The sequence below is a fragment of the Agelaius phoeniceus genome, chromosome 1 (assembly GCF_051311805.1).
Source record: "Agelaius phoeniceus isolate bAgePho1 chromosome 1, bAgePho1.hap1, whole genome shotgun sequence".
Classification (NCBI taxonomy): domain Eukaryota; kingdom Metazoa; phylum Chordata; class Aves; order Passeriformes; family Icteridae; genus Agelaius; species Agelaius phoeniceus.
Window position 1 is genome coordinate 1,295,349 of NC_135265.1, and position 27,690 is coordinate 1,323,038.

At 48.2% G+C, this 27,690-nt stretch overlaps 1 protein-coding gene across 1 annotated transcript in view; it reads right to left on the bottom strand.

Annotated features, from left to right (window-relative positions):
* Nucleotides 1-27,690, bottom strand: part of PTH1R (parathyroid hormone 1 receptor) — a 91,583-nt gene that overhangs the window by 12,808 nt on the left and 51,085 nt on the right. The window contains exons 3-8 of the mRNA XM_054643637.2: nucleotides 24,436-24,546; nucleotides 23,708-23,826; nucleotides 13,648-13,742; nucleotides 11,016-11,202; nucleotides 7,514-7,667; nucleotides 540-600 (exon numbers count right to left, since the gene is read on the bottom strand). Of these exons, the coding sequence (XP_054499612.2) occupies nucleotides 540-600; nucleotides 7,514-7,667; nucleotides 11,016-11,202; nucleotides 13,648-13,742; nucleotides 23,708-23,826; nucleotides 24,436-24,546 (727 nt within the window). The remainder of the gene's footprint in view (nucleotides 1-539; nucleotides 601-7,513; nucleotides 7,668-11,015; nucleotides 11,203-13,647; nucleotides 13,743-23,707; nucleotides 23,827-24,435; nucleotides 24,547-27,690) is intronic.

Sequence of the window (27,690 nt, forward strand, 5' to 3'; positions counted from 1 at the left end):
AGGAACCCTCAGATGGAGGATCCCGGGGACATGGAAGCGCCTGTGTGGTCGAGCCTGTGAGTTTTGGGGGAAAGGCCAGGTTGGACAGGGCTTGGAGCAACCTGGGATAGTGGAAGGAGTGGAATGGGATGAGCTTTCAAGTCCCTTCCAACCCAAACCATCCTGGGATTTTAAAATCCGTGGAGGAGTTACAGTTCTAGCACCCCACCACCAAATTCTCTGACTGTACTGCAGCTGCTGTGTCCCAAATTCATTCCTGCTCATTCAGGATTTTCAGGATCCCTGTCTCGTCCCTGCCCAGCCGTAACACAGTCCCTTTATCCCCAGGGATAACAATTGCAGGTATTCCCATTTATTGGATCCTGCAGAAAAAAAAAGGAAAAATTATCCTTCCCTTCCATCCACCATCCTCCTCCAAAAATTAATGATGTCAGAGAAGAATTCCAGCTCTGCTTGGTTATTTTTCCTTTTGCATTCACCCATAAATCCCCCAAAACTCTGCACATAAGAGGGAGAGAAGGAAACCCAGTGGGACTTACTCTGTGTCGGCCAGAGTGGCTCTGACGCTGGCCCACACTGTGACAAACACAGCAGGGAGTCCTGCAAAAGAACACAGGGGACACGAGGTCAGTGGGGACCGAGGGCTCCGGCACCAAAATTCCGGGTGGAGTGGGTCAGGGGAAGGTGGAAGGAGCAGCTTTCAATTATTCAGGCGTAATTGAAGCTGAGCTTTCACATCTGAGAGCTGAACTGGTTCAGTTTGGGGGGCTCACAGCAAAGACATTCAGGGGCTGGAGTGTGTCCAGGGAAGGAAAAGGGGTTGGGAAGGAGCTGGAAAACTCCTGAGGGAGCTGGGAAGGGGCTCAGCCTGGAGAGAAGGGGGCTCAGGGGGGCCCATGTGGCTCTGCACAGCTCCTGACAGGAGGGCACAGTCAGGGGGAACAGGGACAGGAGGAGAGGGAACGGCCTCAGGCTGGGCCAGGGCAGGTTTGGGTTGGAAACTGGGAAAATTCCTCTCCCAAAAGGGGCTGTTACACATTGGGAGTGCCCAGGGAAGGGGGGAGTCCCCATCCCTGGAGGGATTTAAATCCCTGTGGATGTGGCACTCGGGGACATGGTCAGGGTGGCCTTGGCAGTGCTGGGGATGGTTGGACTCGGTGATCTCTGAGGTCTGAGAGTGCTGGGACCTGAGAGGCTGAAACTGTCTCTGGCCAACTCATCCCATGGGTGATCCCATGGCTCTGCTCTGGAGCTGGGAGAGCTGGGAATGTTCCCCTGGAGAGGAGAAGGCTCCAGGGAGAGCTCAGAGCCCCTGGCAGGGCCTGGAGGGGCTCCAGGAGAGCTGGAGAGGGACTGGGGACAAGGCATGGAGGGACAGGACCCAGGGAATGGCTCCCAGTGCCAGAGGGCAGGGATGGATGGGAGATTGGGAATGGGGAATTCCTGGCTGGGATGGAATTCCCAGAGCAGCTGTGGCTGCCCCTGGATCCCTGGCAGTGCCCAAGGCCAGGCTGGAGAGGGCTTGGAGCAGCCTGGGACAGTGGGAGGTGTCCCTGCCCATGGCAGAAGGTGGAATGGGATGATCCTCATGACCCCATCCAACCCAAACTATTCCATGATTCCATGATTCCAATGGTTTTATGCAGCACACCTTCTCCAAGATATTTCCTCCCTTCCTTCACATCAAGGGAAGGTAGAGCAGGAGTCAGGCTCCGACAGTTTCTCCCAGAAAATCCCTGGGTGGATTGGAAGCTCTGTTAAATACGAGAGAGCTGCTGCACAAAGCAGAGAAATGCTAAAATTTAGGATTATGCTTCCAAAATATCCAGCCAAAGGTTCATTCCCAAAGGAACCATCCTGATTTCAGCACAGCTACCCCAGGCCATCATCTTTTCCCTATGAAACGTGGAAAAAAAAAAAATTCCCCAATATCCAAATGCAACCTTGTATTTATTTTTCTTTAGGGTCCAGTTATTTGTACAACCGAGTCCCCTACTGGCTTCCCTTAAAAAGCAGGATCCAATCCACAGTAGCTTCCACAAATTTGGGAAGAATGACCCCTTTCAGGTGGAAAAAAAAATTATTAAAAAATAAATAAAGGCGACATTTATCAGCGGGGACTGTGAAGAGGCTGTTCCCAGTCTAAGCTCACTGGGGCTCGGGGATAAGCCCAGGCTTAACTTTCAGCATGCACTTAAGTCTCATTAGGGTGCTTAAAGGTTTTCCTGACCACGGGGTGTGGAGCAGGGACGGCTGTGTCCCAAACCCAGGGACAACGGGGCCCTTATCCAGGCTGGGGAGCTGGGAATGCCGAGGTAATATAAGAAAGCATAAATAATTAAACACAGAGCCTCACTCAGGCCCAGCGCTCCTACAAAGCCACATTTATAAGGAATTCATCCCGCTCCACAATTCCCTGTGCTGCTGGCACTGGGAGGAAAATCCTTGACCCGTCACACTGGGAACTTGGAGAGAGGGAAGTGAGGGCTCGGGGAAGGTGACAGGCACCAGCTCTTTCCTCCTCCTGCCATCCACCCATTCCAGTCTCTGGAAAATCATCTGAGGTTTAAATGGATTAAATTTTTTTGTGCTCTTTCAGTTTATATCCACTGAGGAGCTGCCATGTCGAAAGGCCGTCCATGGAATATTGGATATTCCCACTACAGCGAAGTTCTAAGTGCAAAGGATGGATTTTTTGGGAGATTTGGATATACTTGACGGGAATCTGTTCCTCTCTTGCCTGTCCTGAGCTTCAGAAGAGACACAATTCCCATTCTTAATAATCCTGTGCCGACTTCCAGCTCCCAAGCAATGATAAAATACCCGTGGGAAAAGAGTTATCCCTAAAAATCCCAGCATGTGCATGGAGGGGGGGGGGAGGGATGGATGGATGGATGGATGGATGGATGGATGGATGGATGGATGGATGGATACATGGGTGGATGGATGGATGGATGGATGGATGGATGGATGGATAGTGGATGGAGGGTGGATGGAGGGATGGATATATGGATACATGAATACATGCATGGCTGGATGGATGCACGGATACATGGATGGATGGATGGATGGATGGACGGATGGATGGATGGATGGATGATGGATGAATGGATGTTGGACAAATGGATGGATGGATGGATGATGGATGATGGATGGATGGACGGATGGATGGATGGATGGATGGATGGATGAATGGATGTTGGACAAATGGATGGATAGATGGATGGATGATGGATGGATGCACAGATACATGGATGGATGGTATATGGATGGATGGATGGATGGATGGATGGATGGATGGATGGTGGATGGATGGATGGATGGATGGATGGATGGATGCACAGATACATGGATGGATGGTAGATGGATGGATGGATGGATGGATGGATGGATGGATGGATGGATGGATGGAAGGATGGATCGACGGATGCCTGGATGGATGCACAGATACATGGATGGATGGTAGATGGATGGACGGATGGATACATGGATGGATGGATGCATGCATGGATACATGGATACACGGATGGATGTGCTGCCTGACTCCAGCCCAGCCCCGCCGTGCCGTGAGCGACTTGTACAGAATCCACATTGTATGCGCTGTGCATTTCCAGCCACACACACAGTGTGTACAATGCAGGTGCTATAAAGTCAGGAATCTCCCCAGCAGCCGGAAAATGGGAAAGATGTGCTGGCCACCCCACCCCCTCGAGGACTTTTCCTGTGTCTGCGTCTCCCAGCAGCCGGAAAAATGCACGTGGAGTGAGGGAGCGACTGCTGGAAGGGACTTTAGGAATAAAGACCTTGTGTAGGTCTGGGAATTCTGCTCTCAATTCCCTGGGACTTAAAAGCTTCTCTGAGGAACAATGCCTGTGTTTTATGAGTCCCTCTGTGTCCCTTTTTCCTGATGTTTAATGGGAATAACAATAATACTTTTAAGTCCTCTGGTCCTGCTTGGTACATATTTTTCAGGGCAGGATTATTCCTGCTTGGATAAACATGCAGGCCTCATCATTGTCATCACGGATTTTCAGAGCACCTCCCACCATCCTTTTATCTTTCCCAGGTGTCCCTGCAATCCCCACTTTGCTGAAATCCAGGGCGGCCCAGCCATGTGTATGGGAATTAACATGGTGTGAAGGGAAAACGCCAATGGAATCAGCTCGAGTTTCCTGCCTATTGGTCATGGCTCCTAAACTTCCTTCAAAAAACAGCTGCAGGGAGCTGGGAGTCTCCCAAGGGATTTATTGTTGCCCATAATGCCATTATTTATTTATTTTGGGTGGGTGCTGGCATGGAATGAGTTCCTTTCCATCAGCAGGGTCTCCCTTGGAAGAAGGGAGTTGAGGACTTTGATGGAGCTTGTGCCAGTGAGGATGTGGATTGAAAATACTGGATAGAAATCCACGGAGATGACATCAAAGAATTGCTCTTTGTCCTGTTTTTCCCAGAAATAAGATGTTTCGGGGTGATTTTTGCTCCCTGTTTCCACCTTGGAGATTTCCAGGCAGGACAAATTCAATGCTGATTATTGCCAGAATATTTCAGTTTTGGGGGCAAATCTGTCTTTTCTGTGGAATAACTATTTATCCTTGATTCCCTGTCACTCATTGCTGCGGTGTGGGCAGGATCTGGTGCCCGCTGCAGGGAACTGGAATTTTTCCACTGTCTCCAGTGGCTCCTGGATTGGTCTGCCCTTTCCAGTGCCCAAAAATTATCCAAACAATCTGCCTGAGCGGGTGCCTGTGTGGACATTATCATCCCAATCCAAACAAAGCAATCCCAACTGCCCCCGGAGGGATCGTGTGTTCTCATTCCAGAGGAATTTCCACGGGGCAGCCTCAGGCTCCTGGAAGCCCAGGGATGCTGGCTGTTGTGACAGGTGTGACTCCAGCCCTGTGGTCGCTCCGATAAAATGATTATTCCCTGGCAGAGCTTGGGAGAGCTGACGAGAGCAATCCCTGCCTGTCCCAACTTTTTCCCCTTTGGTTTTGCTTGTTAAACACATGGCATTATTTTCCAGCTGCTTCCCTCTCCTCCCGAATTCCCTCTGGGGAATTGCTTCTTTAAGTCTGCTCTTTGCAGTTTAATGTTGTTTTTTGAGGGGGAATTTTTACAGGGCCTGAAGGTTTGGAGGAAGATGAGTTTATTTCTCTTTTCTAATTTAATTTAGTTGGGGTTTTGTTCATTTGCTTTAGCAAGGAGGTGCCATCCAAAGCCCTCTCCGGCCCTCAGCAGCTGAGATAAGAAATGCCAAATCCCCAAAATAGAATCCCAGAACGATCTGGGTGCCGAGGGACCCTAAATCCCATCTCACTCCATCCCCTGCCAAGGGCAGGGACAACTTCCATTGTCCCAGGTTGCTCCAAACCCCATCAAATATCTCCTAATTTGTTGGTTTTCCCAAAATTTTTCCAGCTGTCCAGGACCAGGCTTTTCCTGAGAGATGGATTCCCACTTTGGAATATTTCTCTACTTACAGTTCCCCTCGTTATCATCTGTCAGCACCAGCAGTTTCTGACCTATGGGGCAGCTGAACAGGAGGTTTGGAAGCAGCTTCCTCCTCATTTGGGGAAGGAGAAAGGCTGGAGAGAGCCCTGCCCTGGAGCATTGAATCCCAAAAATCTGCAATCCTTCATGGACTCAGTTCTGGGTTCCCTGCCTTGCTCTGAGTTCCACCATTGGAGACAGCCACCAACTTTAACTTTTTTCCATAAAAATCTTGCTCTGAAACGGGGGTGGGGTGGTGCACACCTCAACCTTGTCCTAAAAATGCAGTCAGGATGTGGCCAGGTGGATTTGGGATCTGGGATTTGGGAAGTGGGGCTGTGCCAGGTAACCACAGCCCCCCCCGGACCTCTGAACAGGTTTTCCTGCTAATTCCTGTTTAAACCCACACCCCATTATCCTTCCTTACATCCTCAAGGATCATCGGAAACACTCCCTGCTCTCCTCCCAACCTCCAGACTCCGAGACAACTGTGGGCAGTTGTTTTATTGTCCCAGCACCTCGTAACTCCTGGGAAGCCAAAATTAAAGCCAGGAGTGAACAGAAATCCCATTCTCCTCTGAAATGTGTGTGCCCAAAACGTCTTCTCCTAATGAGCCCCTTCCCTGCACCCACATCCCGCCCCTTTCTCGTTACTCGGGGAAAAGATGCCCAAGTTGAAAGAAAAGGAAAATAAAAAACTCTTCCCCACAAATTGCAGGTTTCCAGTGGTCTTCCAAGGCCCAGGAGACCTCAAGGATTTGAACCAGCTGAGGTTTGAGGGAGGAAATCAGAGCTTGGGGCTCTCATTGGGAGCAGATGCTCAAAACCTCCCACAGATTCCTGCCCCTCCAGCTCAGCACTGGTTTCTCAGCAGGAGATCCTGGGAAGAGGTGGGGATAAACCCCTGAAGTTGGCTGTCTCATCCCAAATTTAGCCCTCACATTCCCTGCCCAGGAAGGGTGGCAAAATGTTGGGGGTGGTGAGGCACCACCAGAGATTTGTGGCTGTCCCTGGATCCCTGGACATGTCCCAGGCCAGGTTGGATGGGGCTTGGAGCACCTTGGGACAGTCCCTGCCCATGGCAGGGGTGGCACTGGATGGGATTTGAGGTCCCTCCCAACCCCAGCCCATCCTGGGATTCCCTGTGTCTTTGCGCTGCCTCTCCGAGCCTGGGCTGATCCTTCTGGAGAGCCTGGGAGGAGCCACAGTGAGAACACCCCAATTCCAGAATGGTAACACCACAATTCCAGAATGGTAACACCCCAACACCCCAATTCCAGAATGATAACACCCAACACCACAATTCCAGAATGATAACACCCCAATTCCAGAATGATAACACCCCAGTTCCAGAATGGTAACACCACAGTTCCGGAATGAAAAAGGCTTCCCAGTGTTGTAATTCGAAATATAAGGAATTCTTAGAATTTTGAATTTGTAAGTCAAAGTTTAACACGAGATTTGATTTAAGACTTTAGAAAAGCTTTTAAATTTAGGTATTAAAAATAAAAATGTAGATTTATAGTTTAAAGTAAAGATATGTAAAACTAAGTAAAATGAAGTTTAGAATTTTAGAGTTTAAGATATAGAAAAAATTAAAGTAGTTATAGAAGTAAACAAAAATATCAGAATATAGTATTATAAGTTTGTGTATTATAATATAATTAACTAAGAAAGTTTATCCTGTAATGTAAGTAACAATATTTAAAGATTAGGTTAAAAATAGAATTTTTTTATTAATAGTGTTCTATTAATCAATAACTCCTTAAAAAGTCTTATAATTAAAGGCCTTGTGATTTTTTAAAAAGAAAAGTCCTATTTTTTAAAACTCAAAAGTCCCATCTCTAACTTATTCAAAACTCCCCACAAAAAAAAAAGATCAATCCCAGGATGGAAAGCCCGTCCTTGCAAGAACTGCTCATCCTGCCTTTATCCCCTCTCCCATGTTTCTGTACATCCACAGTTTCCTTCAGGAACCACCCCCAAGAGGCTCTTCCAGGAGCAGCCAAATAATGTGACTTACCCCAGCCAAATAATGTGAATCCCCAGAGATATTTCTTCTCTGAGAAAAATGCCATGAAGATGAGGCTGTGGAGATAGAGCCCTTCCACCAGGATCCAGTAGTAATTGGTAGCCAGGAAGTAGAGGAAGAAGGTGACAGCTACTTTACAGCCCACCTGCAGCGACCACAGGACAGAGAAGGAACACGGGGTGAAATTCTTGTGCTGCGCAAACACATTGAGGTGGGGTGGGGAACAAGGTGGAGAAAGGAAATGAAATCAGAAAATTCTGTCTCGGGGGTTTTTGTGAGGGGGGAAAACCTGTGGAAGAGCAGGAAAGATGAACTGTTGGGAAAAAAATCCTGAGCCAAAGACGGTTTTTCCTACAGCAGGTGAGTAGAGAAAAAGAGATGATGGCCTGGCCCTGCTCTCTCCCAACGTGGTGGTGAGGGGCTCACACACTTCCTAGAGCAGTTGGGGCTCATCTTTCCCTGTGTTTCATCTTTTCCCCGTGTTTCATCTTTTCCCTGTGCTCCTTTGCCCATGTTGGAGGCCAAGGGGCCTTGGCCAAGTTGTCCTGGTCTGGGTGTCCTGCTGAAGTCACAGCACTTGGAATTTCAGCTCCTTCCTCAGCTCATGGAGAGACCAAGGTGGGATGGAGTCACCCATCCTGTCATGGATGTCCGTGCCAGGGTCCTCCAGGGCTATTTGTCTGTCCCCAACAATTGGGAACTCTTGGGAAGGCTCCTGCTGCTTTCGGAGCAAGAGGTGTTCCAAGAGGGGACCTGGAGGATTTTCCCTGGATATCCCAAGGTGTCCCACCTGAACTGCAAGATGGGAGATCTGGGAGAGACTTCCAGGACATTGTGGAGTTAAGGCTGAGCTGTCACTCCATGCTGAGCTGAAATACTTTAATTTTTTGGGAGCAAAACCCCGACCATGACCCAACACTCCCATGGGACAGAGTGGGATGAAGCCACCTTTCTTCCCAATTTCTCGGCCCCGGTAGAGACAGGCTGCAGAACATTGGTGCCACTTTGGGATGAATCAGTACAAAGCCAGCTCTTGTCAATGTGGATATCCTTGGAGTCTGGGAAGTTGGATTTCCCAGGAATTCTGTGGCTGCTACATCCCTTTGTCCATCTTTGTGCTGTCCCTTCCTTTAAGAGGAATGCAAAGGACTGACAGAAAATGCCAATAATATCTTGGAAATAAAAAGAGAATTTTTTTAAATCCTGGCACAGTTCTTATGCTAATTTTTGTCCATCAATATATACATCTATACATATATTTGCATATTGATAAGATATGCTCACATTACATTCATTGCTTTCATAGACAGAGGGAGTTAAAATAGATTAATTAAACCCCCCTCCAAATTAATTAATATTTTTTATATTTATAAAAAATCCCCATCTAGTTTTGATGATATTTTCGATGTTTATTTTTTATATTTATTGCCTCATGCAGGGAATGTGAGGCACTAATTGCGAAGTTCCCACTTCGTTTGGAAACAAAAGAAATCCATTAATTGTCGCCTTCATTGCTTGTTTGCCATGCAATTCCAAAGAGCGAGAAATGCCATTAAATGCTAATATCCAAAGAATGCCATATATTATCCTAATTATTCCTCATAATGAGCCCAGCAAGAGGAGAAACACCAAACAATGCAGTGAAACATTTTGTGTTCTTTCCAAAAAAATGAGAGTTTTGGAGCGCGTTGAGTGAGAATCGGTAAATTAATGACATGGATGTCCGGGGTGGGAAAGGAACACAATGACAAAGTTCCATTGGGACACTTGGATGCACACTGGGACATTCCCAAACCCTCTGATTTTTCACAGGGTGTTTGTTGCTGGTCCCTGGTTGTAGCACAAGCTGGGAAAGACTTGAGAAGCCAAGGAAATCCACAGCTGATCCCAGAATCAACTTCCTGAGGTTGGAAAAGGCCTCCATGACCATCGAGTCCAATCTGTGCCTGATCCCCACCAGAGCGCCAAGTGCCACATCCAGGAATTCCTTGGACAGCTCCAGGGGTGGGGACTCCAAACCTCCCTGGGCAGTTCCAAGGCCTGAGCCCCCTTTCCATGGGGAAATTCCTGCTGTGCCCACCCTGAGCCTGCCCTGGCCCATCCTGAGGCCGTTCCCTCTGCTCCTGTCCCTGTGCCCTGGAGCAGAGCCCGACCCCCCCGGCTGTGCCCTCCTGTCAGGAGCTGTGGGAAGTGAGAAGGTGAGAAGGATCTGGGCAGCACACGGAGTCCAGATCCTTTGGGAATCCCATCTTTTTGGCAGCTTGGGAAGTGAGGTTTGTGTTCCCTGAGGTGGGAAGGTGGAATTTTCCCAAGGGATTCATGATGGAGTGGGGTCGATCCCATGCCTGGGAGTTTCACGACATTTTCATCCCAAGGGAACCTGAAGCGCTTTACAAACTCCTGGCCCAGTTCAGGGATCACTTGGGAATTTTCACCAGGACAGAATGCCTGCTGAGCTGGAAATTTGGCAAGGGATTAACTATGGAGTGGGGTTAATCCCATGCCTGGGAATTTCACAGTGTTTTCATCCCAAAGGATATCCTTGGAGTCCCTTTACAAACTCCTGGGTTTCCATGGGAAATCTAGTAGGGAACCCATGACAAGGAGAGCCAAGACCTTCAGGATGTGGGAAATTGAGGATGGGCTTCATCCCCCCGTGCACATGGGCAATGCAGATGTTGCCATCAGAGATTTCTATACGGTGAAATCCCCATGGAATTTCGGAGAAGAGTCCAACTGATGTCTCTTCCATTTTTATTGTGGGATGTTGACTCGTCTGCAGTCTGGGTTGACTGCATTGACTCAAGCCACCATGAGTGGAGCCTGAGGTTCAGGTTGGACACCAGCAGGAACTTCCCCATGGAAAGGGTGCTCAGGCCTTGGAAGAGGCTGCCAGGGAGGTTTGGAGTTGCCATCACTGGAAGTGTCCAAGGAATTCCTGGAGGTGGAACTCTGGACTGGGGACAAGGCTGAGATTGGGGACCCACCAGCAATTCCAAGGTTGGATGACCTTGGAATTCTTTTCCAACTCAATGATTCTGTCTGAGGTCCCTCTCATAGACACCACCTCCTCTTTGTAGATGAGCCCCACCCTTTCCTGTGACCATCCTCCCCCATTTTCCCTTCCAAAATGTCTTTTTTTCCATATGGGAGGGAGAAAAGTCGTGCATTCCCCATCTGTGGAAGTGCTGTGAGCCAGGCTGGATGTGCCTTGTGCTGGGATGGTCAGGAATACTTCCACAGCCATAAATTCCAGGGGGTATCAGGGGAATGTAGATGGGAATCAAACCATCAACCTTGACTGCCATGGGAGCAGCTTTTCCTTAGCTCAGGAATAGGGAATCCCTCTGAACCAATGGACTGAGAATGGGAAAGGACAGGAAGAGGCTGTGAAAGATGAGTAGGGTGGGAAAACTCCCCAAAAGAGGGTAAGTGTTGAACAGAGAGGACAAAGACACAAATCCTGGAAGATCACTGCTCTGGGAGTACTCACAAACTGCGATTTATCCGCTGGAGGTGCTTCCGTGATGGATTTCAAGTCCTCCTCGGAGATGCGCTCCATCTCCTCCAGGGCTGACCCGGAGTACAGGACCGCGTCCTTCACGAAGATGCTGACGGCCCTCAGCATGAAGGACACAAACAGGTGCATGTGGATGTAGTTCCTAGTGCAGTGCAAACGTCTGGAAGAGGAGAAGAAGGATTGGCAAGTTCAGTCCAGCTGTTGGATGGAGCCGGGGCCACCTCTGGCCCTGCAGAGCCCCAGCTCCTCCCACCGGCACCGTGTCCCCATGGGGAGGGAGCAGAGTGAGGGTCACGGCTCCCTGCTCTCCCATGGGGCTGGGAAGTGGATTAGCACCTTCTCCAGGGCCTTCAGGGAATCATGGAATGGTTTGGGATGGATGGGACTTCAAGCCCATCCAATCCCACCCCTGCCATGGGCAGGGACACCTCCCACTGTCCCAGGGTGCTCCAAGCCCTGTCCAGCCTGGCCTGGGGCACTGCCAGGGATCCAGGGGCAGCCACAGCTGCTCTGGGCACCTGTGCCAGGGCCTCCCAACCCAACCTCCCAGCCAGGAATTCCTTCCTAAAATCTCCTCTAACCCTGCCCTGTGGGAGTGGAAAGCCATTCCTGCTCTCCTATCCACTCCTGCCCTTGGATTCCAGAAGCTCCAGAACCTGGGGCCACTGGAAACCTCGCAGAACTTCCTGTAAACCATTAAATTTTTTGTCCAGCTCAATTTAGGAGCAACTTCAGCAGTAACTCGGGTGTGCTGGGCAGTTGTTCCTGTTTTCCTGGTGTAAATGTCATCCTTTGGAGCAGTCTGTGGGCTGCACCCCAGCACTGGCAGCAGTGACCCCACAAATCCCAGTTGTAAAGCGCTTTAAGGTCCTTTTTGGGGGAAAAGCTTTTTCAGGGATGGTGAGAGGTGAATGGGTCAGAACCAGGAGGAAGAGGTGTATTTTGGAATCAGGAATCAGGATTTTGGGAAGAAGGGACTGACTTCTTTGAGTCCCCTTTGTCCTCTGGAGCTCTGGTGCCATGCCTGGATTTATGAATGGATTTATATTCCTCTTAAATCCCAATAATCTGCACTAATTAAAGGCTGTGTTTTTATCCCTTTTGCAGGTTGTTATGATAACAACACCAGCTGTTCTCTGCACTTTTATAATCCAAATTACTCCAAGTGGAACTGATGAGGTTTAAACGAGGATTGGCTTTGTTCCCTGCATTTGAAAGGGAGTCAATGAATCTCTGGATTATTGAGGATAAAACCTGGCTTGATTCCTGCTGCTGCTCTGATCCTTGGGATAAAGATGCTCCTGCACAGTTGCCCAGGTGGTCTGGGCTGGAAATGAAGTGGGATAAAGATATGGATAAAGAAAAAACAGGAATTCTGTTGCACACGTGGACATGGAATATTTTGACAACCTTGCCAGTGTCCAGTGGGAAATGAAGTGGAGGGAAAAAGTTGGGAGAACAGGAGTGTGGTGGAGGGCTGGGGTCTGCAGTGCCCTTTGGATTGGGTCTGTCATGGATTTGGGATTTGCTGTCTAAGCAAACCCCCCTGACACCTTTTGCTGTCTGCTGAGAGCTCTGAGCACTTTCAGAGCCCAAAGCCACACATTTCATTCCCAGTGTTCCGGGTCCTTGGGGCTTGGCTCAAGCTTCCCAAATCCCTCTGCAGACACCACGTGGCTGTTTTGGCCCCCACCTGCTCTTGTCCAAGTCCTGCTGGTTTTTTAGGAGAAGACACGAGCAGAAATTGAAGGGAAGCAAATCAGGGGCTCAGGGTTTGGGGCCACCCTGCTCTATGGGGTCACCAGCTAGAACATTCCCAAAGGACAAATCCCTGGATGTGGGTGACACATTTCATCCCTCCCATCCCATGCTGTCTGTGCCAGCAAGAATCCCAGAATCCCAGGATGATTTGGGCTGGAAGGGACCTTAAATATCATCCCATTCCAACCCCGGCACCTTCCACCATCCCAGGCTGCTCCAAGCCCTGTCCAACCTGGCCTTGGACACTTCCAGGGATGGAAGCTGCAACAGTGGATGGAGGAATGGATAACGAGGGTTCAAAGTGGCATTTAGGGGTCTAAATCCCTTCAAAGGGCTGGTGGGAAGGGAGGGGACACAATGGAGTCAGGAGGGTCAGTTTTGGATCCCTGGGAAGAGCAGCAGTGTGGGGAGATTGGAGGAATCAGCCTGGGAGTTTTCCATCCCTTTCAACGGGTTATCCTTCACGAACATTCGGACTTAGAGTGGGATTTCCCTCAGAGAATCTTATTTCTCTGCAAATCAGCCATCTAAAGCTAAGCCAGTCACCTGCAGGGACAATGGGGACAGAAAATCCTGGACAGTATTCCAAGGGATTCCTGGAGATGCTCCTCTTCCCATTTGCTACGAAGAGGGCCTGGAAAACTCCACCTGAGGGAAGTGGAAGGAGTTCCAAAATCCCACCCGCCATCCCCCAGGAAGTTTGCCCTGGGATACCCTAAAGCAGCCCAAATCACCGATGCCACCACCACTGGTGGCTTCCTGAACTGCGCCACCCCAGTTTTCATCCTTCCGGAAAAACCCGCGGCTTCTCCGGTGTCGCTTAGGTAAAAACAGAGCCGCCTACCTGAAGTATCCCAGGATAAGGACAGCAACTGTGAGGGATCCCAGGGAGATGGAGTATCCAACAGTATAAATCAAATAGAGGCGATCAAAGACCTCCTGCAGCAGAAACGATGGAGAAAACAGCGTCACATGGGGAACGCGGCCCTCCTGCGCCACACAACCCTGGCAGCACGCAGAGCCCAGATCCTTCGGGAATCCCGTCTTTTTTGGCAGCTTGGGAAGTGGGGTTTGTGTTCCCTGAGGTGGGGAGGTGGGATTTTCCCAAGGGATTCATGATGGAGTGGGGTTGATCCCATGCCTGGGAGTTTTGTGGTGTTTTCATCCCAAAGGAGCCCAAAGTGGTTCCAACAAACCAAGAAACTCCTGGCCCAATTCAGGGATCACTTGGGAATTTTCACCTGGACAAAATGCCCGCTCAGCTGGGAATTCTGCAAGGGATTAACTATGGAGTGGGGTTAATCCCGTACCTGGGAGTTGTGCGGCATTTTCATCCCAAGGGAACCTGAAGTGCTTTACAAACTCCTGGTCCAATTCAGGGATCAATTGGGAATTTTCACCTGGACAAAATGCCTGCTGAGCTGGGAATTTGGCAAGGGAATAATGATGGAATGGGGTTAATCCCATCCCTGGAATTTTGCAGCGTTTTCATCCCAAAGGAGCCCAAAGTGGTTCCAACAAACCAACAAACTCCTGGCCCAACTCAGGGATCACTTGGGAATTTTCACCTGGACAAAATCTCTTCTCAGCTGGGATTTTTGCAAGGGATTAACAATGGAGTGGGGTTAATCCCATGCCTGGGAATTTCGCAGTGTTTTCATCCCAAAGGAACCCAAAGCGCTTTACAAACCCTCGGCCCAGTCCAGGGATCACTTGGGAATTTTCACCTGGACAAAATGCCTGCTGAGCTGGGAATTTTGCTGGAATTGCACAATTTAGCCATTGCTGGATGACTGATGTGCAGCCTGGGGGAGCGTAACCCACACCAGAAAACTGGGGAAGGAAATACTTTGGCTATGGGATATGAGGGAAAAAATCACCTGCGTTTATTTTTCCCTCTTTTAAATCCCAAGCAGCCTCTGCCCGTGGTTATCCAATCCAGACACAACCTGAGCTTGCCAAAATCCCATTGGAAAAGGCTCTGTCACAGAACAGTGCTTAATAATTAATCATTTAGGAAGTTTTAGGCTGTTATTTTCCAAAGCTGCCCTTGAAACCCTGAGGTTTCCATTAAATATCAGGACGTTTTCCTTGATCCTGCAGCTGAACTCAGGGATTCCTGGGAAGGGTTAAAATGCCTGCCCCCCATCCCAGCCTGCCCTGCCTTTCCCAGACTGATTTTAGCAAAAAATCCCAAAAAACCCAACCAATTCAGCACCTTTCTCCTCATTCCCTCCTCTCCCTCGCCCTGCCCACGGGGCTGCAGTAATGTCAGGAATGCTGGGCTCTGAATGACAGCTCTGATTGGGATTTGAGGCTTGGAACGCTGTCCTGGAATGCCAAACCTCAGCCCTATTACATCAGAATCCGCAGATTTGGGAATGTTTCTCTGCGGTTTGCGCTGGAGGAGCGAAGCCCTTGCCAATATTAATTTACTGAGTGTGTCTGTGCGTATTTATGGGATATTTTTATAGATTTTTATAGATCTGTCTGTGCAGGCAGCGGGCCCTGAAAAGCCAAGAAGAAGAGATTTCAAAGCTTTCAGGGAAAAATATCCTGGTGTGTGATTTTCCTGCTGCCAAGCTGGAATCCTCTTGGAGCTGGAAAACTTTTGCCTCCATAGTAAAAAATGAAAGGATAATAATTAATAATAATAGTAATAATAATCTCACTCCAAGGTTGGAATTTTTCAGTGAAACAAAAGTTGTGAGGCCTTAACAAAACATCCCTGAGCCCCATTCAGAAATTTCACCGGGAAGATCCACGTTCCTATGGCCGGGAATGTCCTTGGGAAGAGCCACTGGATTGGCAGGAGGTTTTGGAAAGTTGAGTGCCCTGACTGCCCACAGGGCCTCTCTTTGGAAGGAGGTTGAGCACCAAGAGCCAAGACACAGAAAGCTTCTCCTGGAGCTCTCCTTGGAGGAGGAGGTGCCCCAAATCCCACCTGGAGTCACTCTGGAAAGCCCCTGGGAAATGAGATTTCTTGGAGGGGGTGCTCAGATCCTTGGGGAAACCCTTTGGAACAAAAAATTGAGGTTCTCCACTTCCACTTCTCCCTCACTTGGAGTTCCCAGGAGCTTTTCCTCCCTGGATTTACCCACGAGGGGACAAAATCTCCACAGGAGTTCCATGTATCCCAAAGGAGGTCCCAGCTCCATGAAAATCACAATGAACAACCAGGAAAGATCCTCCAGGTAGGAAAATATTGAATGATCTGCCAGCTGCAACGATGATCTCCATGGTCTGAGGAGTGTCCCTGGGGAGCTGAGATGGATGGGAAGTCAAATAATTCCCAGAAAACCACAAAGGCCACGATGGCCAAGCCATGGACACAACCTGGAGATCCACCCACTCCAGGAAGTTCCCTGGAAGTCTCCTGGAAGTCCACCCTGAGGAGAGACTGACCATCCCTGGTCATCCCTTGCTGGAAGAGGCCAAACCTGGCCTTGCCACAATAGCCTGGTCTATAAAGTGTGATAACTAAACCAACATGTTTCAATTTAGTTATAATTTAATCAGAATATTCAGGGCTTTGAGCAACCTGGGCTGGTGGAGGTGCCCCTGCCCATGACACAGAGCTGGAACTGGCTGGACTTCAAGGTCTCTTCCAACCCCAATCAATTCAGGATTCCAGGATTCCATGAATTAGATTCCTGCAGGAACCCTCCACTCTTTCAACTCTTGCCATGTGTGCAAAAGGAAAAGGAAAACCAGACGGAGCAGGAATTTTCTGGTGGCAAATCCTATCCTGAGTTTCACGGAGCTGTGCCCTGTATCCAAATTTTTCCTTTCATCCATTTTATTCCCCTTTAGCAAGACACCAGCAGCACTCGGGTTGTGAAGCTGGGAGGGATCCAGTGTTTTTTGAGGAATGGGAAGGCTGTGAAAGGTGGGATCAGCAGCACAGGGAAGCATAAATAAGGATTTCCCAGATGGAATTTCTGCAGTTTCTCTGAGCTGCTGATTCAGGTGTCGTTAAGGACACGTTTGGAATGGGGGGTTTGCTGCTTTGAGTGACAAACAAAGCCAGAAAATCTCTGTCCTTGCTTTTCTTGTCTTTTTTTTTTTTTTTTTTACAGGAAAATGAGACTGAATAAAAAGCTAAATGGGATATTCACAAAATGGGATATTCACAAAATGGGATAGACACAGAAGGCACAGAACAGGCACTGATTTCCAAAGCCCCAGGGAAAACTTTGAGTATTGATGACCCCGTTCCTGCAGGACTCTGTTCCCCTCCTCCACAGATTTCCAGGCTCTGAAATCCTCCCAGTCTGGGAATCAGCTCCCATAAAAGACCCCCAATTTAGCCTCAGACACTCCAGTGTACTCTCAGACACCCCAATTTAGACACACATGTCCATAAAAATCATCTTTAAGTTCCTTTCCAACCCAAACCATTCCAGGATTCTTGGATTCTATTTCCAGGAACGCACCAGACCAAATCCATAGGCATGGAATGAGGATGGCACCTCGGGGTTAATTGAAATTACGAACAAAACATCTCCCAGATAATTATTTTTTATTCCTCCACAGACTTTAAAACCTCTGCCCGTGTCCTGCTGCAAACGCCTGACACTTCGCTGACATTCCTTTGTGAAAATTGGGGATAAAACAACCCAAACCCGTTCCTGTGCCGTCACTTTGAGGCTCCACAAAGTTGTTTGCTTTTCCCAGGACCCCAGAGAGCTCCAGGACTGCTGCTTGGAACAATGGGGTTTAGATAAAGCAGCCCTGCAACACGCTGGGCCCTTCCCATTGTGTTTGGAAGGGGGCGGATTCTCCAGGCCCCTCCGAGTTCCCGGGAAGCCGTCAAACCCTCGCGCTACAGAAAAGCAGGAGAAGATGACGACAGGATTGGGGTTGGATCTGAGCATGGCCCATCCTGCTGGTGGTGGTTCCCAAGCTGAGCCAACCTCCCAAGTTGCTGGCTCTGACTCCCCTTCCCCGGGATTTTGGGAGCTGGAGATCCCATTCACCCTTCAGCTCACCCTTGGAAAGAGGATGGGTTGGACCTGCTTTAAAACCAGCTGTGTTTGGCATCTCTCTTCTTTTGGGGGAGATGGGAATCAGGGGAATCCCTGGGTTTTGACCCAAACATGCCATTGCTGCTGCCACTGATGGAAAAAGTGACGTGAAAAATGATCCTGCTTCTATTGGCTGGATGTGTGGAAGGTAAGGGAGCCACAGTCTGTGGCTGTATGGAATTTGGGGAGAAATGGGCTAAAAGCCTGCCTGAGGTTCATCACTCATCATTTGTGCTGCATTTTAGCCAAATATTCAGGAGCTCTAGGAATACAGGTCATCCTCCCTCCTGGTTTTAAGGGAATTCAGGGAACAAAGGAGAAGGGCCAGGCCCGAGGTCCTTTTAACTCTGCTCCCCATCTCCTTCATGGCCAGGAAGGGATGCTTAGGGAAGAATGTGGGAGCAGAACAAATCCACAATAGATATGAGCTGCTGAAGCAAATCCAGAGGAGGTCACAGAGCTGCTCCAGGGCTGGAGCCCCTCTGCTTTGGAGCCGGGCTGGGAGAGCTGGGAATGTTCCCCTGGAGAGGAGAAGGCTCCAGGGAGAGCTCAGAGCCCCTGGCAGGGCCTGGAGGGGCTCCAGGAGAGCTGGAGAGGGACTGGGGACCAGGGATGGAGGGACAGGATGAGGGGATTGGGTTCAGATTGAAAGAGAGTTGATTTAGATGGGATATTGGGAAGGAATTCCTGGCTGGGAGGGTGGGGAGGCATGGAAATGAAATTCCCAGAGAAGCTGTGGCTGCTCCTGGATCCCTGGAAGTGTCCAAGGCCGCTGCATGGGACACTGGGGCTTGGAGCAGCCTGGGACAGTGGGAGGTGTCCCTGCCATGGCAGGGGTGGGATGGGATGGTCTTGTCCCTCATGGAAGGGACACTTTTCACTGTCCCAGGCTGCTCCAAGCCCCATCCAACCTGGCCTTAGACACTTCCAGCTGATCATTCCCTCCCTCTTTAACATTATCTGGAAGGAATTTGAGGAAACACTTCCCTGGATTGCTTCATCCTACCTGACTAAAGGAGGACTCGGCCTCCAGGGCTGTCAGTTCCCATCCTGCAGTGGCAATTTTCCCTGAGGAAGCAGCCCAGGAGCAGTTGCTCCCCGGGCAGTTACGAGCTGTTAATTCTGCAGGCTCTGATGGCTTTAACACACTTTGCTCTTTGCAGAGAGCGGTTTCCGAGCTGCTCTGTGTGAAACAATCCCCATTTATTCGGGGCAGGACACCAGCTTGCTCTGGGGCCCTCTGTTTGCTGCTTTGGTCAATCTTAAAATTATCCCAGCATGGCTAAAATGGGAAAACTCCCCACCTAAACAAACATCCCTGGCTGGAGATGTGTGCACGCACGTGGTGTTTATTTAGGTGTGGATATCTCCAGCTATCTATAGGTTCAGGCATATTTCCAGAGATAGCCAGCAAATCCATATATTTATAGCCACAGACAGTTGGTTTTCTTTTTTTTTTCCCTAAAAGCCCAGTTTCTTAAAATTCCCTCTGGTTGCATCTGCTCGGAGTCAGCCACAATCTCCTGGCAAAACCTTGGGTAAATGCAGCTGTTGGTGGTGACGCAAAGATGCTGCTCCCCAGGGAGGGAAATAATAATAGAAAACCATCTCTCGCTCAAGACAACGGCTCAATGTGGCCAAATTCCCCTGTTCTGACATCTCTGGACATATTTACTCCATGAAAAAGAGATATCAAAGGAAGGTTTATTAATCCCAGGCCTGCAGTGCCACATTTAAGTGTGACAAGAGGCCTTGTGTGCTCTCTGTGAGTAAAGGCATCAGAGCACTGAGGGAAGAAGTGCATTTTTTCCCCTCTCTTTTATTTCCAGAGTGGTTTTCATAGCCCAAGGCCCAAGAGACCTGCAGAGGATGCACAGATAGTGCTAAATTTGTCACCAGAATTCAGCCACCTCTGTGATAAATCCAAGGAATTTCATGACAAGGCACAGAATCGCTATGAGGGCAGGGCAGGACTGAGGGAAAGACCTCTTGCAAATACAAGGCTAATAATAATAATAATAATAATAATAATATTAAAATTAATAAAGAGATGTTGAAAATCTACTCCATGAAAAAAAGAGATATCCAAGGGCTGCAGAGACACATTTAAGTGTGACAAGAGGCCTTGTGTGCTCTCTGTGAGTAAAGGCATCAGCACACTGAGGGAAAAAGAACATTTTTTTCCTCCTCTTTTATTTCCAGAATAGTTTTCCCACCCCAAGGCCCAAGAGACCTGCAGAAGATGCACAGATAGTGCTTCATTTGTCACCAGAATTCAGCCACCTCTGATAAAATCAGGGAATTCCATGACAAGGCACAGAATCGCTGAGGGCAAGACCTCTTGCAAATACAAGGCTAATAATAATAATAATAATAATAATAATAATAATAATAATGAGATGATGTTGAAAATCTACCCCATGAAAAAGAAATATCAAAGGAAGGTTTATTAATCTCAGGGCTGCAGTGCCACATTTAAGTGTGACAAGAGGCCTTGTGTGCTCTCCATGACTAAAGGCATCAGAACACTGAGGGGTAAAGAACATTTTCTTCCTCCTCTTTTATTTCCAGAGTAGTTTTCATAGCCCAAGGCCTAAGAGACCTGCAGTGGATGTCACAATAATTCACAATAATTGGATTGTCACAAAAATTCAGCCACCTCTGTGATAAAATAAGGGAACTCTGTGACAAGGCACAGAATCGCTGAGGTGAGGAAGAAACCTCTTGCAAATATAAAATTAATAATTAGAATAAGAATAAAAATTGATAAATAGATGTCATTAAAAAGCATTTTTTTGGATCAAGATATGATTTCAAAGCTGGCAGAAACATCAATTTTTTTCCATGTTCTCTTTGCCCTAGGTAAGCACCACTTCAAGTAAGACCAACCTGGTCATTTAATCTGAACAGTGATGATGGTTTAATTTGTCTAAATATTAAATATTATTCCATTCGCCTTTGTAGCTATGACAGAAAGTTCCTGGCAAAAGATGCCTCAGCTTTGGCTACAGGATAATGAGGACTGAGATTTTGGGATGGGTTAGTAAAACTACTCCTTAAGGGAGAGCTCATGAGGAGCAGTAATTTTCCAAGAGGTTGAGAATAAAAACGAGGTGACACCTCCTGTAAATGTCCCTGCTGCGAAGCACAGCTCGAGCCCCCCGTGCTGTGACACCCCTGTTGCTGGAACCCTGGAAACTGAGAATTTGGGAGTTTCTGTGCTGCCAGGCACTGACCCCCAAGAGAACACTGCACTGACCTGAGGCCATGGAGAAGCTTCCAAAATGGAATGACAGAACTGGGATTATGGGGGTGGAGTTTGGATAGAAGTGTGTGATATCACAGGGTGGGAAACTCAGAGTTTAGGGGTTTAGAATACAGGAATGGATATAAAGCAAGATGGAGGTTTTGGGGTGGGGGCTGCTCCTTCTTCTCCTTCTCCTCCTCCTCCATGGGTTTGGGTGGTTTTGTGTAATTGGATAAAAAGTCCCCATTGCAGCCATGGGTGGTTGGTTATTGGGTTAAAAGTGAAAATAATTTCGGTGTCATTTGTTAATTGGACAGTTGATCCTTCAAAGGCCTTGCAGAGAGAGATGGGGCTCCATTTTTAGTTTGTTGGAGTTGAGTGCTGCAGAACTCAGGGTTTGTGAGAGTGTGACAGAGATAAGAACTGATAAACATCTGAGTCCCAACAAGAAATTCCATCTCACACATTTAATCCCGACCCTGGCAAAAAGAAGCAAAGACTCCTCACCCTGTGACCACTCAGGGGACACAGACAAAGTCAGGCACATCAAACCCCCCACAGGAGATTTTGCTTTCAGCCTTTTAAACCACCCTGGAGGTGGAAAGTCTCCATTTCTTCCTTGTGGTTAAAAAAAATAAATAAAAACGGGCAACTCTCTGCTGTTCTTTGTGCTCTTCCTTTAGCAAGTCACCCGGACAAGTCCTGCCAGTGGGAGGTTAAAAAGGAAGGATGTCCTTTCCCTGGGGGATAGCTTGGAAACCAGCTGGACAATTCCCACCCCAGGGTGTGGGATGGGGGAGATGATTTCAGAGAAGTCAAAAGTTTGTGCATTGATCAAGATGCTCCATGACCCCAACATCTGCTCCAGGACCTTCCCAGAAAACTCCGGGGCCAAAAGAGTTCCTTCCACTATGAACTGGGAAAATCCCACCAAACTGGTTCTGGAAGGGAACGTCATCCAGGCCTTTGCTGGAGTGGCTGGAGCAGCACCCGGTGCACCAACCTTCTGCTCCTTGTCCACTCGAGAGAAAACACTCAGCAGCTCCAAGAACTCATTTCCTCCTTTCCCTCATTTCCTTATTTTCCTAAACCACTTCATTCATGAGTTGCTTCACTCTTAAGGAGAAAAAAGCAATAACAACAACAACAAATAAAAAACCCCCCAAAACAACAAACCAAACAAAAAAACCCAAGCAAAAAAAAAAAACCAAAAAAACAACCAACCAAACCAACAACAACAACAAAAAACCTAAACAAAAACAACCCCAACTCCAAAAAACCCTACTCTGTGGTTAAATTTAAAATTAGGAACATTGTCCCAAAGGGCCCCTGGATCATCCTCAAGGAAGCTGTGGTTAGATCCTTATCTCCATCTGTCTGGGATAATCCTCCCTGCAGCTGATCAGTCCCTGATGCCATGCCACATACCCAAGGGGACTCTTCCAAGAACCACTGAAAAACCAGAGGGTTTGGGCAAATTCTTTGGGAATTACAGGTGCGTGTGGGTGGGAACATCATTCTCTGTGGGACAAGGAGGCCACATCCTCCCAAGAGACACCAGGGACAGCTTTGCTGTCACCTTAGGATGGAATTCCTTCCAGACTTCCAGAATTACAGAGCCCCAGGCTGGCTCACGGGGAAGAAGGAAATTTCTGGCAGCTGCTATTTTGTCCTTATCTGAATTTTTGTAAATTTATGGCTCACAGATTTATTAATTTTTTTTTCCAGGAGCACACCAGACCCTCTCCATATTTTGAACCCTTTTATAACTTTGAGCTGTGTCACTGTTTCCAAATTGTGACTACATCAGAATTAATTCAAGATCATGGAATACCAGTTAGGTTTGGGTGGGAAGGGATCTTCAGGATCATCCCATTCCCACTCCCTGCCATGGCCAGGGACACCTCCCACTGTCCCAGGCTGCTCCAACCTGGCCTTGGACAATCCCAGGGATCCAGGGACAGCCACAGCTTCTCTGGGCACCCTGTGTCAGGGCCTCTCCATCCCCTCAGCCAGGAATTCTTTCCCAATGTCCCATCTAATTCTACTTCCTTCAGCTCAAAGCCATTCCCTGGGTCCTGTCCCTCCATCCCTTGTTCCCAGTCCCTCTCCAGCTCTCCTGGAGCCTCTTCAGGCCCTGCCAGGGGCTCTGAGCTCTGCCTGGAGCCTTCTCCTCTCCTGGACACTCCCAGCTCTCCCAGCCAGTTGCTCCGGGTTTGATTCCACATGTGTTTGGACATCCCCTCCCAGAGACAGCCACATAAACATTGGAATTTTTGATAACAACCTGGCAGCAAAAGGATTTCCTGCTGTGGCAGAGGGAGTCTCAATGCCATGGAACAACCTCCAACCACTTCTGAGCGTTCCCGAGACCGCTCCAATTTTCCCCAAGATCCCTTCAGGAATGGGATCATGGCAGCTGCAGGAAACTTTTCTGCCTTTGAGGACAATTTTCCAATCAAATCATTGCCCATCAAAGCACGATGTGGCTTTGGCAAGCTCAGGACGGGTTTCCAAGAGGAGGAAGATGAGCTGGAGCTCATCCGGGGTTTTAAATGAGACAGAGGTCCGCGGGCTGGCCCGGCACGAGGCCAGGAATTCCTGCTGTGTGCAGGAATGGGAATGCCTACCCTTTCCCTCGTCTCGTTGGTGAGGAACTTGGCGCACTCGCTGTAGTTGGCCCAGGTGCGGTTGTTGCCCGGGACCAGCTCCCAGCTCCCGTTCAGGTCACACCGGCGATAAGCGTGGCCTGCCAAGAGACAGGAGACATGGAGTCAGCGGGAAAACTCCAGGCAGGAAATTCATCCCAAATTCACCCCAAATTCACCCCAAATTCATCCCAAATTCACCCAAATTCATCCCTGCCCTGAGAGAGAGGAGACATGGAATCAGAGGGGGAATGGCAGGGAATTCATCCCAAATTCATCCCAAATTCACCCAAATTCATCCCTGCCCTGAGAGAGAGGAGACATGGAATCAGAGGAGAAATGGCAGGAAATTCATCCCAAATTCATCCCAAATTCATCCCTGCTGAGAGAGAGAGAGGAGTTGTGGAATCGGAGGGAAAATGGCAGGAAATTCATCCCCAGGTGGAGCCTGTTATAGGCTCCGTATATTATAATATTTGCTTTTCACAAATACTGAAATGGATTTTACATGTGTGGTGTTGAAGGAACTTTGTTATAAAGATATAACTTTTATTTCTGTTGTTAATTATGCTCAGTGAAATAGCTGATATCAGCGTGCTTGTGACAAAATGCCTGCTGGGGTGGGATAACACCCAATGCACAGTGGGAGGGGAGTTTGGAATTTCCTGGCTGTCGGGAATTCCCTGTGCTGGGGGCTGCTCCACACCCACCTTTGTGGTTGAAGTCGTAGATGTACTCGGGGCAGGGCATGGCCACCACCTTGCCGGGCACGCCCTCGGGCCAGCACACGATGCCGTCCCACTCCGGAAGGCAGAAGCCATCTGTGGGAGAGAGTGGGGACAAAGAGGAGTCACTGCACCTGCCGAGGTGGCACCGGGGCCCCCCGGCTTGGGGGGGTTCTCCATGAAGAACCAGTGCTGGCATTCCGTTGGGAAACCTGTCCTAGGAATATTGTCAGTTCCTTCTCAAAGTGTGGCTCTGTGTCACAGACATCTTTTCATGAAGGATTCTTTCCTTAGGATTTTCCCTCCTGAGAAGCTGAGAGGCCTCAGGAACAAAATGTAACCAATGGTTATCTGCTGCTGTGGAATGCAACAGGTGCATCTGGAATTGGGCTCATGGGGTTGTTTCTAATTAATGGCCAATCACAGCCCAGCTGGTTTAGACACAGAGCCTGAGCCACAAACCTTTGTTATCTTTCTTTGCTATTGTATTCTTAGCCAGCCTTCTGATGAAATCCTTTCTTCTATTCTTTTAGTATAGTTTTAATGTAATATACATCAGTCAGATAATTATTGTTTTCATTTTTCTCTGAGGCTTCTCAGCTTCCCAGGAGCAAAGTCCCGGGCAAAGGGATTTTTCAGAAAATCTGATGGTGACAACCACCTGCTCTTATCTGCCAAAAACTCCTTGTGGAACTTGCAAAAAAATTCCAAAGTTGTGGAAATCCAAACAGGGCCAAGATCTCAGCACGGTCCGTGGATATCAAAGCTTCCCACCAGGGAGGAATTCATCCTTCCTCACCAACGTGACTCCCCAAGATTAAAGGAAAACCAGGATTGCTTCAAAGCCCTTTGGCTGCTCCAGGCTCAGAGCCGACACGGATTAATTCAGTTTGGTGGGGTTTAGGATGGGAAAAACACTGAAAATCTCCTTGTTTAGCAGCTGATTTCTTATCTCTAATTTAGTGTGGATGAAAAGGACCAGAAAAATCGCAGCCTTTCTTCTAAAGCATCAACTGGGAGTGTGGGTCAGGAGCAAAAATTCCTCAACATCCACGTGATAAAAAAAGAGGGAAATAATTTATCGCACTTTCTCTGCTTCTTAGGAGAAGAAAAATACATTTCCTATTCATGAAAACTAGGAAAACCCTTCCCTCTGGCTCATTATTTGCAGGATAATTTACACTGGGAAAAAAAGAGTTTATTTATTCCTCAGTTCTCTGGAAGGTACAAAAGGCAAAGGAAAAAACCAAAAAACAACACAGGGCCCCACAAAATTTGGCTCAGGACAAAATGCTGATGTCCTTGACGTCTTTTCTGCAGACAAGAAAGTAAATAAAGATTTAATGGAGCCCTCAAAGTGCTCTTGCCTAAAATAAAGTCAGTTCTTATGACGAAATAAATCAATTTTCAGTAAACATTAAAAGAAACACACTGGAGAAACAACTAAGAGAAAAACAGTCCTCCAAATGTGCTCTGAGAGGGAAAATCTCCCACTTTTCCAAAATCTTCACAATTTGCAAAGGGCAGTTTCACTTTTAAGAGGTTTCATTTCTCATTCCACCGAAATAGGCGGCCAGAAAAGAAGAAAGTGCTAAATATTGTGGTGGGTGCATCCTCCTTGTGCTGGAAAAACCGATAACAAACGACACAATCATTGATTTTTGGGTACTTTGAGCCCCCCGAATCCTCCCCAAAAGCTGAAGGGATCGGCGGTGGGGCACCTCTGGACTGCTGCTCCTTGGGGGGACAATTCGGGGAGCCAAGAGCTGCCCTAGAAATGGTTAAAAAGATGATGGTTGCATTTAAAATTTTGACCTCTGCATGGAAATGATTCCTTAAATGATTTAATCCTGAGTCATCAAAGAATTTTCCTGAGTCATCCTGAGTATTAAGTCCTGATAAGAATCCAGTGGGACTCAAAAATTCGGGAAGTGTCTGAGCTTCCCAACAGAGGGATCTGTTGCTGATACCAAGACCTGAACCCCCCAGAGAAATCTCTTCCCCCTCCTCTCCATCGTCTCTGGCCTCTCTTCCCCCATTCCTCGCTTGGAAAAGCCATTCCAGGAAAATGTGGAGGAGGGATAAAACATCTCAGTGATGGTTTTTCTTTCTGGAATTCCCCAGTGATGGACAATGAGTTCAGGGAAGGGTGGATGGATATTTGGGAGCTGCCACCTGCACACCTCCCTAAAATTCAGGATAACACAGCTGCTTCCTGAAAATCCTGGGAGCCACGGGGGAAGGAGAGAGGCTTTGGGTTGGGAACAGGGATTGCAGGTAGGGGAACCTGGTGAGGAGCATCCACAGGTCAAGCCAGGAGCCTCTGGAGCTCCTGGAATGATGTGAGGAGCTCCTACAGTGACTGAAACTCTTGGAAAACCTTTTTCAAATGGAAATATGGACTGATATCAGGAGCAGCCACACTCTGGGATTGTTGGATCCACATTCCTGGGGTTTAACACAGCCAGAAGCTGTTTGTCCCCTCTGTGTCCTGGAGAGGAGCCTCACCATCCTCCTCTCCTATCCCAAATCCCTCCAGTCCTCCTGTCTAAGGAGAGCTCCTGGGAGCACAAGGGGGAATGGGTTTAAACCACAGGAGGGTTCATTCCCACTAATTACAAGGAAGACGTTTTTATAATGGCAATTTCAATTTTAATAATGAATTTTAATAATGAATTTTAATTATAAAAATTGGAATTTTTAATAATTTTTTTATATAATGGTGGAACATTGGAACAGCCTTTCCAGAGAATTTGTGGCTGCCCCTGGATCCCTGGAAGTGTCCAAGGCTGGGTCGGACAGGGCTTGGATCACCCTGGGATAGTGGGAGCTGTCCCTGCCCATGGGGTGGAACGGGATAATCTTTAAGGCCCCTCCCAAACCCAAATCACTCCATGAACCTCTGATAAAACAGGAAGGGAAAATCCTGTATTTCCCATTGTGCTGGAATCCAAACAAGCCATTCCTTTCTGTCTGTTAGCCCAAAAAGCTCCTCCAAACATTTTTTTTTCACGAATTTATAAAAACATTCACAGTATCAACAACTTGGCTTCTCCCTTTGTTTTCCTTTTCTCCCGGTCCTTTCTCCAAGGAGATCCAGGCTGAATTCCAAGAAGAAAGCAGAAAATTGTGGAAGCTTGGCCTGCTGATGATAAATCAGTCCCTCCTGAGACACTGGTAACAATATTCCAAAGCACAGAGAATTCCAAAGGATCCAGTTGGAAAAGCTAATTGAAAACC